The 13,593-nt window shown below is 36.4% G+C and overlaps 1 protein-coding gene across 5 annotated transcripts in view; it reads left to right on the top strand.

Moving 5' to 3' along the window:
• Positions 1–13,593, top strand: part of nphp4 (nephronophthisis 4) — a 184,772-nt gene that overhangs the window by 72,981 nt on the left and 98,198 nt on the right. For 4 of the 5 annotated variants that reach the window (XM_067394736.1, XM_067394737.1, XM_067394735.1 and 1 more), the window contains 2 exons: positions 2,789–2,982; positions 5,926–6,040. In XM_067394736.1, the coding sequence (XP_067250837.1) occupies positions 2,789–2,982; positions 5,926–6,040 (309 nt within the window). The remainder of the gene's footprint in view (positions 1–2,788; positions 2,983–5,925; positions 6,041–13,593) is intronic. The other variant, XM_067394738.1, reaches the window with a different exon arrangement.

The raw sequence follows: 13,593 nt of genomic DNA, 5'->3' as shown, positions 1-13,593 counted from the left end.
CGTTATAACATAATTTTCAACACACTCAAATGTACCTAATATAATAAACAGAGTTGCATTACCTCATACTCATGAGTAGAAAAGCGGAAGCGGCGCCGACGACTTTGGCTTAAAGGGTTAGTTCACCCAAAAATTCTGTCATTTATTACTCACCCTCATGCCAATCCACAGCTGTAAGACCTTCGTTAATCTTCATAACACAAATTAAGATATTTTAGTTGAAATCTGATGGCTCCGTGAGGCCTCTATAGGGAGCAATGACATTTCCTCTCTCAAGATCCATAAAGGTACTAAAAACATATTTAAATCAATTTCTCCAAAAATATTCTTGTCGCTTTCAAATATTAATATTGAACCACTGTACTCACATGAACCGATTTAAATATGTTTTTAGTAGCTTTATGGATCTTGATAGAGGAAGTGTCCATTGCTCCCTATGGAGGCCTCACGGAGCCATCGGATTTCAAATAAAATATCTTAAGTTGTGTTCTGAAGATGAACGAAGGTCTTACGGGTGTGGAACGGCATGAGGGTGAGTAATAAATGACAGAATTTTCATTTTTGGGTGAACTAACCCTTTAATAAAAGTTCCGCTGCTCGCAAGGCGTGTGTTGTGTTCATCTCTCATCAGCAATCTCTCCAGCTGCCTCGTTCAGCTCCCACAACACTTGGTCCTGCTCTACTTCATACTACAGTAACGTTAACAATTGCATCCATGAACATGATTTCTGCCCGAGTCCTTATTTCCACCGGTCGTTGAGGTGAAGACCACATGTCCCAAGATTCTGTGCTCAAACTTGGCGTCATCAAGCTACATAAAAAACTACATAGTGCACCTTTAACTATATGCATTTTTCAGTAGTGTGCAGGTTCTTCAGCTGTTTTGAAAACAGTGTTTTTTTTTTGTTGTTTTTTTTAAATGTACATTTTTAAATGTACATTAAAATTCAAGATTCCAAAAGGGGGTTTTCGCTGTGATGCCATAAAAGAACCTTTCAGGAGACAGTTCTTAACCAATTTTTTTTTTTTTTTTTTTTTTGAGTAAAGAACATTTTAATAATCTAAAGAAACTTTCCACTATAAAGAACCTTTTGTGCAATGGAAAAGGTCAATGGATGTTAAAAGGTTCTTTGTAGATCCTTAGATGCCAATAAAGAACTTAGCATGAAAAAAAATGCTATATTACTGTTTTTTTGATTGTGCACCACATTTTATTTTTTGAGAATCTGTTCACACAATTTATTTAAATTAACTGGTTAAAAAAAAGATCCATAGATTCTAGTCCCTGCACAAAATTTAAGAAATGTTAAGTTAAATAAATAACTCATTTATTAGTTATATTTAGTGTCAAATTATCTGTTTATCTGTTCAAGTTTAATGCTGTCAACCCTAATTGAGACCTACTGTAATTTGGACAACTATTTCAGTGGTTTTCCATTGTGATTCTGGAATATCACTGCATTTATTTATGTCTCCCTTATCTAACACACCCGATTTACATAATTAGTTCAAAAGTAGGGGCGTTAAGATTAAACTGGGTGTATTTAACTGTAAGGGTGACATCCAAAATGAACAGTGCTTCCTCCAGGACCAGGATTAAGAACCATTGCCTTAAATGTAATTTAATTACTTTCAATTATAAATAGTTTGTTTGGTAGCTACAGCTTCAAAGAAGGTTCCCCAATACCGCATTAATCCAATATAAAATTCTGTTTAGGCCTTACAGTGTGTCTAAACTAAAGGGATGAATGAGGTTTCCAGCATTGAGTATTTTTTTCCTGAGCTTACTGAAAGCAAAATGCTACACAAAATAACAAATTAACAACCATGTGTTTAAAATAAAGTATACTTGAACACTATACTGTTTAAATGTTTGGGGTCAGCAAGTTACTACTTTTATTCAGCAAGGACACATTAAATTGGCCAAAAGTGACAGGAACGACATTTATAAGGTTGATAAAAATTTCTATTTCAAATAAATACTGTTTTTTTTTTTTTTTTTTTACTTTCTATTAATCGAAGAAGAGTAAGAAAAGTATCAAAGGTTCCTCAAAATTGATAATGAGAAATACTTTTCTGCATATTTCTGAAGGATCATGTGACACTGAAGACTGGAGTAATGGCTACAAAAAACTCAGCTTTGCCATCACTGGAATAATTGTATTTTTGATCAAATAAATGCTGTCTTGGTGAGCATAAGAGAGTTCTTTCAAAACCAAAAAAATCTCACAGATCCAAATGTGTATGTACTGGATTTTGGACCAGTTCAATTTGACTTTGGGTGGAACTACCATGAAACATAAAAACATAAATATAAAATCCAATTAGCTGTCTTCGTTAATGTCACTTTTATCACATTCTATCATCTCAGGGCATATTGCAAAATATTTGCCTCATGACTTTCTTTGCTTTCTTTGAGTCAGTACGTTTCATTCTCTGTATATTTTTTCCCTGCAACCTCTATACTCTCTGCTTACAAGAGAAATGCCATTCAGATTCAGTCCCGAGGACAAAACGGATCAATAGAGCTTACATGCTTCTCTCACTTTACAGCACAGAGTCGTCGGAACTGTGCAGCTTTCAAAAGCAATCTGCACGTTCCATTCCTATACCTCCTCTGAGGATTAAATGTTAACAGGCCCTGCCAAACACACTCCCCTCTATGGCAGAACATACATGGAATTCCTCTCACGTGTCTGTGCTAACACATGTTCCTGTAATTATGCATAAATGTTTTCTGATCAGAATGGCTTTTGAAATCCCATCACGTGTTTGTTTTCTCGATCAGAACAGAGGTGCGGAGGGACGCTCGGTTGTGGTGCAGGAGCGCAGGCTGCTGGTTGGGGTCCATAACGGCTGGGGTTGGGTGGAGAAGCCTCATGTGTTGGTGCTGGAACGTGAGGCCGGAGGGAGCGGAGCGGCCAAGGCTCGTGGAGCCAGCTCAGGCGGCAGCTTCAGGCAGACCTCCACGGACAAACTCAGGTGGGTAGTCATTTCATCTGGTCCACTAATTTTCCGTAATTCTGAGAAATGTTGCCATGGATCTCAGTTTTACTGAAATTCTTTTACACCAGATATCCTGGATCTTTAATGATCTGTTTTTCTTTTCAGCTACAGCTACTACGACGGTCATAATTCTCATACTACTGTCTATAAAGAGATCATTGATTGATCTGTGTCTTCCTGGCTTGTGCTGGATGCTCCCATAATCCAGAAATTATTTTGCTCACCCTCATGTTGTTTCTGTATTGATTTCTTTTTTTAAAGGAACACAAAAAGAGACATTTCGAAGGATATTCACACTGCTTTTCTTCACACAATGAAATCAAGCAGTGCCCAGATGCTGTCAGACCTTGAAACTGACAGAAATCACCATAAAAGTGGTTCGCACATAATATTTTGCCAGCTTTCAAGTTTTCTAAAGCCATATAATAGCTTTGTTTGCGGAGCAAACTGAATATTCTAAAATTCTAAAATAATTTAATAATTACACATTATTTAATTTAAATACATTTAATTTATATAACAGTTAATCAAAATATTTTTATTTAATTGAATTTTTACAATCTGCAACTGCTCTATAACTCTCAAATCTCATTTGCGCATGCACATTTTCAAATTTAATGCATTATTTAGTAGATCAAACAGTAATATTGTGAAATATTATTACATTAATAATAAAATAACAATGAATACATTTGTGTAAATATTATTACATTTAATTATTGATAGCACAATATCCAGCGTTAGCGTCAGTTCTGGCAGATCACGTCAGTCAAGCTCATATCAGCTGACTCCCAGGTGACTCGTGTCAACCTATAGGAATACGACGCCTATCACAGCATCCATACGGGGTTATTGCTGGTCTCCCTGCTCTTATCCATGCTAGGCTGCATGGATGAGCAGGGAGTTCTTGCCCGGACAGAACCATACCGCCAATAATACAAACGTTATGCATTATCAATCATATGTGACGATAGGGGTCCTGACAAAAATGTTTTCATTGGTGGGAAACACAGCAGCTCCTAGTTTCTTCAAAATATCTTATTTTGTATTACACCTAAGAACACAAGCATTTCTGTTCTGGAACATCATGAGGGTGTGTAAATGAGTTCAGTATTTTCATTTTTTGAAGAATTATTTCTTTAATATAAACACTCTATTGTCAGACATCTCCAGTGTCTCTCTATGGCCTCCTCCAGTCTAATGCTGCATCTGTCCTTAACTCTCAAACCCACACTGGTTCTCCTCCCTTGTGCTTACCCAGAAAAGATCCCCGTGTCCTCTCCTCACCTCGTTGGTTTTCATCCCAGTTCCATCTCTTATTCAACACGGTCCTTATCAAATATGGATTTTTAGGGTGATTTACACACTTTCTCTCTGGATGTTAAATATTTAAAAGCATCTTTTCCAGAAAGTATTAAAAACAGTTCTACTTTCTAAATTAAGATTTCTCGTGTCTGCACTCTTCGTTTAATTAAAATGCTGATAAGCCGCTGCAGTACAACGCAAATGAGAATGAGGGTTTGATTGTTGATGTCTGTTTCACTCCATCTGCTGCAAAAAAACCCTCCTCCATCCCAGCCCCCACCACCACAGAGTCACTGCCATGTGAGATCTCGCAGAACAAGTCACAAGCACCGTTCATGTGCGGTGAGAGAAAGAGGTCTATAATTACCCAATGAGAGAAATTAGGTGTCTGAGAGAGTGGAGCATCACATTCTGCCCTTTATAAGAGAGAGAAATTGGGTGTAATTATGGAGACGTTAGCACTAAAAACTTTTACTGCACGTTCTCCTCAACAACACTGCTGTGATGACGGCAGCAAATGTGTCTATGAGAGTGTGTGAAAACCTGTCAAGAATGATGCAAACGATCTGACGCCTGCCTTCCAGTTTGTAGATGAGAGTTTGAACATGAAATTTGGAAATTTCAACACCTTGTAGTAACGCTGTCTGAAACAAACTTTTTGAGTCCTGTTTCAATTTCATCACTTTTTTCTTTGTCTTCCTGTATGTAAAAAATGATGTGAACCTCATTTTGAAGATTTAATATTTTGTACTGTGCTGTGGGTTCATCTAAGATGCTGTGTACTTTTTCCTCTGTAGCCTGTAACTGCTTATGTAATAAGCTGCAATCATAAAGGCTTTTTTTGAGATTCAGAATCTAGACTATAATGTGATGACTACAGAATCAGTCATAGAAACAAAAAAAAGTTAAGAAATATAAATGCAATTTGAACAACTTACCATGTTAGAATGATAATAGTTATATTCAAATGTTGCGGGCATTAATCCTGACATAGAAAACCAAATTTTTTTAGCTCAAAACTTTGTGTACAGTTCCTGCTAAATTGCTGTTCTTTCCCATTTCTAAACCCCATTTGTCGAATTAATATGGCATAGTTGTTTTCTTGCTAGAATTAGAATTTCTAAAAATTCTATAATTACATACACTACCATCAAAAGTTTTTTTTTAATTTTTTTAAAGAAGTCTCTTATGTAATATTGAATATTATTACAGATTATATTTCAGCAGCCATTACTCCAGTCTAATATGTTTTTGAAAACTGAATTACGTTCAAAAGAACAGCATTTATTTGAAACAGAATCCTTTTGTAACATTATACATGCTTTTACTCTCACTTTTTATCAATTTAATGTGCCCTTGCTGAATAAAAGTTTTCATTTCTTTATAGCCTTTATAAAGAAGTAGTCTGCTAAATCTATAATAGATTCATCACTATGGGATTGACGCTGAGCTTTCCTAACATATAAAACAGTGAACTGAGACACCTGTGTTAATGAATGTCACTTGACTAGTTGTGTTTCTGGGTCAGTGTGGGTGTGTAGGTTCATTACACAAGATTCCATGCCGAGCTCTGATATTTCCGTGATGTCAAACTCTGCTTTCTCTCTCCTGCAGTGATGGACTGTCTCTTCGTGGCAGTGTGGAGCTGAAGATGATGAGGGACGTGGCTTTCAGCATCGTCTTCCAGCTCCAGTATGTTTTCTCTTGTCCACTGGTTGGAGATGGGCAGGTGAGTTATATGCTAATGATGTGCCTCTCAATTTCTTTCTCGACTTTACTCCGGTGAACATGATATGAGTAGTGAATTGCTTGTTTAATGGCACTTTCACTATCTTTTTTTTTAAATTTCAAACTAGACATTTTAGGAATTTTGCTTATAACAGTTCTTAAAAATAATTTGGGAACACCAGACTGTTTACTTGTGTTTACCTGCAGTCTGCAGGCACAGCATCACTAGCAGCTGTTGAAAACTGTGGGAGGAAGTTTCCCCAGATTGATAAGCCCACTCTGGAATGTAGTGTATTGTTTTTTGAGACCCCTGGCCCTGACCTTGGTATGTCTAAAAATTTTGGCCAGGACTTTTGGGATGGTATTGCATCAGTCGAGCACACCAAAATGTAACTTTTATTTCCTGACCTGCCTCAAAGAAACTCCACTAATGAGTCCTAAGACGCCTGTGTATTATACATTTTGAACATAATCGTCATCATTTTCATAATCATGCACATGCTCATCATAATATTAAATGGAAATTCATCTTTTCAGGCTGTTTATATGATGTAAGTTGTTGTGAGAATAGGTCAGGATGTTTGTCGTGATTTGTCGGTTTGCATTGCTCCACAAAATTGAAATGTCTGTCATTAAAGGGTTAGTTCTCCCAAAAATGAAATTTCTGTCATTAGGTACTCACCCTCATGTTGTCCCAAACCCGTAAGACCTTTGTTTGTCTTCGGAACACAAATTAAGATATCTTTTATTGAAATCTGAGGGTATCTGATCCACACATAGGAAGCAATATCATTGTGCATTTTTACGTCCAAAAAGGTATTAAAGATGTCGTTAAAATAGTCAACGTGACTGCAGTGGTTGAACCTTAATATTATGAAGCAACGAAAATACTTTTTGTGCGCAAAAACAAAACAAAAATAACAACTTTATTCAACAAATTTGTCTCTCCCCTGTCATTCTGCTACGTTGTTTAAGTTGCAGAGCTTCCGTGTTTATGTCCGAACTCGGACTCTGTATTGTGATGCTGACGCAGGAGCCAGCCAATACTAAGCTGCCGTTCTGACGTAGAACCTGGAAGCGCTGCAACGTAAATAGCATAGCAGAATGACAGGGGATAGATGAATTTGTTGAAAAAAGTTGTTATTTTTGTTTTGTTTTTGCGTGTGAATGTAAACAGCTGAGAAAGAAAACGAGTGTGTAACGGTATGTTGGATCCGTGCATTCAGTCTTAAAGTGACAGCAGCCAAATATTACAGTTGTTAATCAAACAACGAAAGACAAAGTCACTCAGTGCTCTTGAATGAATAACTTGTGTAGCTTTAATAAGGATTAATCTATATTTAATTTATACGGTGAAGACTAGTGTTATTTTACATTTGATTACTTTCAGTTTCTGTTGTAGGCTAGTACTTATCTGAATACCACTGTTAGTACATCTTCCTGAAAAACTGTTTATTTAATTTGTACTTTTGTTCTGCTGTATTTATTTGTCAGTTAGTTTGTGATTAGTTTATTTGTTCTTATTGTATTGCTGACTGTTTACTTGTTACTAGTTAACCTAGTTATTAGTGTTTGCTACTGTATTATTAGTGTTTGCTGAAGTTGCCTAATAAGCCTATTGGTAATTGTGAAATTTTACTGATATCTAAAATTACTCATATCATGAAACAAGACTTTGATCATATCGCCCACCAATAATCGTGTTAAATAATTCACCAAAATAATCGTGATTATGATTTTTGCCATAATCGAGCAGCCCTACTTGAGAGCAAAGGTGATTGTGATTTTCCTGAGTAGGATGTAGCCATTTTTGATGACACAAAAATGGCTACATCCTACATCATATTATACTTCATAAAATGTATATTATACACTGCCGTTCAAAAATGTGGGCACTTATGCTCAACAAGGCTGCATTTATTTGATCAAAAATACAGTAAAACAGTTATGCTGTGAAATATTATTACAATTTAAAACAACTGTTTTGTATTTTAACATATATTTTTTTAAATGTAATTTATTTTTTTGATGTCAAAGCTGAATTTTCAGCATCATTACCCCAGTCTTCAGTGTCACAGAAATCCTTCTAATGTGCTGATTTGGTGCTCCAGAAACATTTCTTATTAGCGATGTTGAAACAGTTGTGCTGTTTAATATTTTTGTGGAAACCATGATACATTTTTTTCCAGGACTTTTGATAAATAGAAAGTTAAAAAAACTTTATAAATGTTACTGTTACATTTGATAATTTAAAGGGGTGGTTACATGTTTTTTTTCTAGGCTTGATTGTGTTTTGGGGGCACAGTTTAACATGTCTCAATTCTTGTTTTTTTTTTTAAATGCTGTATTTTTCATATATTTTATCTTAATTCTACACCTCTGTTTCCACTGTCATATGAACGGCTCGTTTCACTTCCTGCTTCTATGAAGCCACTCCCTCCGACATACGCAATGTGCTCAGATTGGTCAGCAGGTTGGTTACTGGCCCAGCCTGTCGTGATTCGCTGAAGTGTCCGGAAACGCCACGCCCCTTACCATTCGTAGTTACGCGCTTAGGTGGAAAGTAAATAATAGCGCCTACATTGCTGTATCAAATTGAGCCAAATCAGACCCAGATGAAGAGGAAAAAGTAGAACCTCTGCAATCGCGGCTTTTGAAGGATGTTTATGAATGGTATTTCATTTAGTATTTGTGTCAAAGTGTTTAGATAAGCTGTCACTGCTGTTTGTTAGCTTTCAATATACAGTTTTATCCTGATTAAAGCTTTACTGTAGTAAATACATGCCTGAGTAGTCGCATTTTTGTAAAGGTAGCGTTTAATTTATAGCATGAACAACTGTTTGTCTATGAACATAGAAGTTTGTTGGTGTTTGTTGCACTAGAATTTAGCTAACTGGCTAGCAAAAACGAGTTGCTCTTTGTATACGTCCTAGATGCATTAAAAATAGCAACAGAACTATAACATTACGTTTAAAAGACAAACAATAAAACGTACTTACAGTTTGGGGCTGATAAACAGCAGCTTCTGCTTTTAAAGTGGGAACTGCTTCATCTTTCAGTAAAAGTCTTTGTGTAAATCCAGCATTAAACTTGTGTAGATTCAGGAAGCTGTCTTCAGCACCGCATCCAGTGTAGAAAATATCACAGATTATAATGGGTTCTATATCTTTTGATGCGTCGCGTCGCACAGCTCGCGTTCGGTGTAAACAACTCTTCCGCTTTCATTATGCTGTGCCACATGGCCTCGCCCACTTTGTTGCGTGTTCCCGGGGGCAGTGTTTATGTTAATAGCAAGGGTTTATGATGTCACCAACCCGGGAAGAAGCTCGTTGTAGTCCAAACCACCCGTTTTTGTAGGCAATAAACTGCCATAACTTTAAAAGACAATATCTCCGTGTGCATTGAACTTTCAGCGCTGTAACTTTGCAGATACTGTTTATGCTCAAGCAGCAACATTACACACTAACTAAAGTTAAAAAAGTGAAATCGCATGCAACCACCCCTTTAATGTATCCTTGCTGAATAAAAATATCAATTTATTTTAAAAAAAAATATATATATATATATATTTTTTTTTTTTTACTGTCCCCAAACTTTTGAATGGTAGTGTTTTAGATGTGCATTTTCTAAATAATAGTCTTAAACATGGGGTAACTATGTAAAACTTGCAGCCAGTGACCGAGTTATTGCATGATGTTTTATCTGCTCTTCATCTTTGCCGTTAGATAGAATAGTTCAGTAAGTTTGAGACCTCCAGTCCAGTGGAGTCCAGTGAACTTCTGTGACAAGAGTCCGCAGGGATGGAAGAGAGTTTGCCTTTTCTGTTTAGAGCTCTTTCTAATTGAGAATGGATCTGAGAGATAACTCTCTCTGTCACACTCTCACTTTCACTTTCCCCCCCTCCCTTATCTTGCTCCCTCTCTTGAGCATTGCCATGTCTCTCATTGCCTCTCCCTGAGGAAATTAAACAGCCATCCTTGACCAGACAGCCTCAGTAAATAAACATATTGGGGGGGGAAATAGATTTGGGGGGGGGTGGGGGTGTGGATCTCAGGTTCCAGGCAGCAAGCGCAGAAGCAATCCAATCAGGCTTTATTCATCCGCCCGGACCCCCCATCCTCTCGTTTCTTTGCTCAGGGCTCTGGTTCAATCTTAACACCCTCAGGATTAGCCCCCTCTAATGAAATGACACAAATGTGCCTCTTTAGTCTATCTAGAACAGTCTCAACACACACACAGTTGTCTGAAAACCCAATACGTCTCCAGGGTGCTTGTTTTTCTCTGCCAGGCAACACAGAAGGTTTTTAAAAACACTTGTCTCTACAGTTAAGTCACAAGAGATATTCTGCCAATTACACGTGTGGGTGGAATCACCATAGTGCTCTATGGGATGGACGCTCTTCGTGACCGGCAATGTAATTTTCCACCTGCGAGGGTTAAAGAGTTGCCAATTAAAGCCTGTCAGAAAACAAGATGCAGTTCTGTAGGCTTGCTAAATGCTCATTTTTAAAATGCTGGCTTAATTGGAACTGAGAACTCCTCGCCATTTCAAATTGTTCACGAAGATGAAATTTTCAAGTAATTATATGCAAGTGCAAAGCTTTTTTGGAAACTGAGAATTTCTCGAGCTGTCGAAGCTGCTGGTTGAAGAGACAGGCAGAAGTGTTGGACAAGTATCGCCTCACACAAACTGCAGTCACAAACTGTGCTGAGTTTGAGGTTAAAAAAGGAAATTCGAGTGTGTGTGTGTAGATTCCTAATGACATTTGAGGTGCCGTGTGTGAGCGAGAGAGGGGAGACGGACAGGGTGAGAGAGGGAGACAGACAGAGAGGGATGGAGTAATTGCGTTATAGGTGTATTTATAGAGCGTGTTGAAGGAAGGTGTCTGGAAAGTCATCATAGTGACTAATAAAGGTGGGACGAGACTCGACCTCCTGAAGATAGAATGACCTGCCTTGCAGCGCCATTAGAAAGAGAGATTTTTCTTTAAATTTCATGAGCTAATGGGTTGAGAACACAGGCTTTTCTCGTCGCTGGTGTGACCTAAATTGTTTGTAATTATTACACAACTTTCTGGAATACTTGATTCTGATTGGTCAGTTGCTAACTACAGACATTTTTGTAAACTGACTGTTAAATTATTTAATTAACCATTGTCACTGGTACAACTGATAGTTTCATGGCTCTTGTGTAACTTCATAGTTCTATTTCTTGCTTAATAAAGTAATTTCAGCTCAAAATAATACATCACACCCTGTCAGGGTTTATTTTGCATTAATGACTGTGCATTGTCACTTACTTGGTCTTTAATAACAGACTTCTAAGAGTATCATTATTTTTATGAATGATAATTAATACTATTTTTAAGTATTATGTACTGTCTGAGGCAACGCTGAGAAGAAAAAAAAAAAAAAACATTTTCAAGATTTTTTGGAAAAATGTATGTTAACTTCTCTATACTAAAGGTCAACACAAGAACATTTGGGACATTCCCAAATCAGTATTAAATCATTAAAATCAGAATTAAAACCACAGAAGCACATACCAAATACTGAATTTCTGCAACTGAAAACAACTTTTCACTCAAATTGTCATGCTGGTAGTGTAATTTGTGAATCAAAAAGATCTATAAAATAAGAAAAATGCAAAATAGCATTTTTATTAGTTGGCTTAGACTAATATAATATAATATAGTATAATATAATATAATATAATATAATATAATATAATATAATATAATATAATATAATATAATATAATATAATATAATATAATATAATATAATATAATATAGTATAATATAATATAATATAATATAATATAATATAATATAATTTACTTTTTAGATTTTATTTTCTATTATTTGTTATTTTAAAATTATTTAATTTCATATATATATATATATATATATATATATATATATATATATATATATATATATATATATATATATATATATATATATATATATATATATAAAATATACACATCCTATTTTCAGGTCAAAATGAAGCTCTACACTCAAAACCATTCACTCTTGGTGAAAAAACAAACTTTAGCCTCAGACATCACACACAAGACCTCAAAAACACACACACACTACAACATAGTCTTACACACTGGTGAGATAAATTCAAAACAATATTGCAAAAACCAGTAATAAGTTGTGTTGCTTGTGGTTCTCCCCCTCAAGGAAGTTTTCACATGATGAACACATTTGTACACATACATTTGCACATTTTTTATTCCTTAATGTACAGTACAGCACAGTACAGTACGGTACAATACACTCAACAACAAGCCCCAGCATCACATCTTTGGTCTGGGACAGGCCAGAGAATCTCGTCAACATCACAGGCTGTACTGGCCCTAACCAGGCAGTGGGGGTAAAATCCTCTTGCATGCCTGATCCACCCCGTCACACATCTGAAATGTCTAGTCAGGCTTCTTCTATTCCAACGTCTCGGTGTCTTACAAAAATAGAAGTACTCATTACTGTAACTGTAACACATACTTTTTTTACAAAATGGAAGCAGACAGAAACTCTATCTGTATGTAAGGTAATTTGATGCATGTGTTGTAACAGAGTACAGCACTCAAAAGTTACAGTAGAGTACACTGAGGTACACCTACCTGTTTTCCTCCCTGAAGGTTCTTATGATTGAGGCGAAAGTGAAGCAACTTAAGTTTGGCTGAACTCATTGCCCAGCCTCCCTCATAGTCATACCATGGACAATGACATGGTCAACTAGTGGCACGAATTTCATCTGAGACTCCTTGTCTCCTTGCCCCTCATCCTCCTCCTCCTCCTCCTCCTCTTCTTTCACCACTTCCTCCACTCCTTACTGCTCTCGCTCCTCCTCCTCCTCCTCCTCCCACCTTTTCAATCACGTCTCTTTGGAGCCATTGTTCCAAAACTGAATGAACTGTCTTGGGCTCTTTTATTGAAGGTTCTGATTGGTGTATGATAAATTTTGACTCTTAGTGTTTCCACGTCGGTAACTGTGTGCTAATTGAGCTCAAGCTATGCTGACTTGAGTGAACAATATTGAATGCTAGTGCTTTCTAAATGACAACATGGTGTAGGCAATGCGAAATGAAGGGATTTGTGTGTAGAGTTTTGTAGTGACAGTTCAACAAATCTGACTCATGTGTCAAAACAGGGGAGTAGTGTTTATAGTTTAGGGAAATGGGTGTGCTTTTTGATAAATTGCATTATGGTTTTGGAATTTTAGTTCAAAAGCCTGGTTATAGTGCTTAAGCAATCAAGAAAAACTGTGATAAAGTATTATATATAGTATATAAATAATATATACATATGAATTATTTATATGCTGTATATTATTTAGGCTTTTTTTTCCCAAACAAGCAAGTTAGATCAGTGTAGAGTTAGAGGTTATAAATCAATGTAATTAATTTCAATTTGTCCTCAATGTAAAATAATGTTTGTTAATGATACCAACCATAAAACAACCATAAAAAATATAGTGCTCTCTCTCCTTCCTCTGTTATCTACAGGTGTGCTACTCTTCTGCATGGGTGCACTGAGATTC

The sequence above is a fragment of the Chanodichthys erythropterus genome, chromosome 9, assembly GCF_024489055.1.
Source record: "Chanodichthys erythropterus isolate Z2021 chromosome 9, ASM2448905v1, whole genome shotgun sequence".
In the NCBI taxonomy this organism is placed as follows: Eukaryota; Metazoa; Chordata; class Actinopteri; order Cypriniformes; family Xenocyprididae; genus Chanodichthys; species Chanodichthys erythropterus.
The sequence above is the reverse complement of the archived record's forward strand: the minus strand, read 5'-3'. Positions and strand labels throughout refer to the sequence as shown.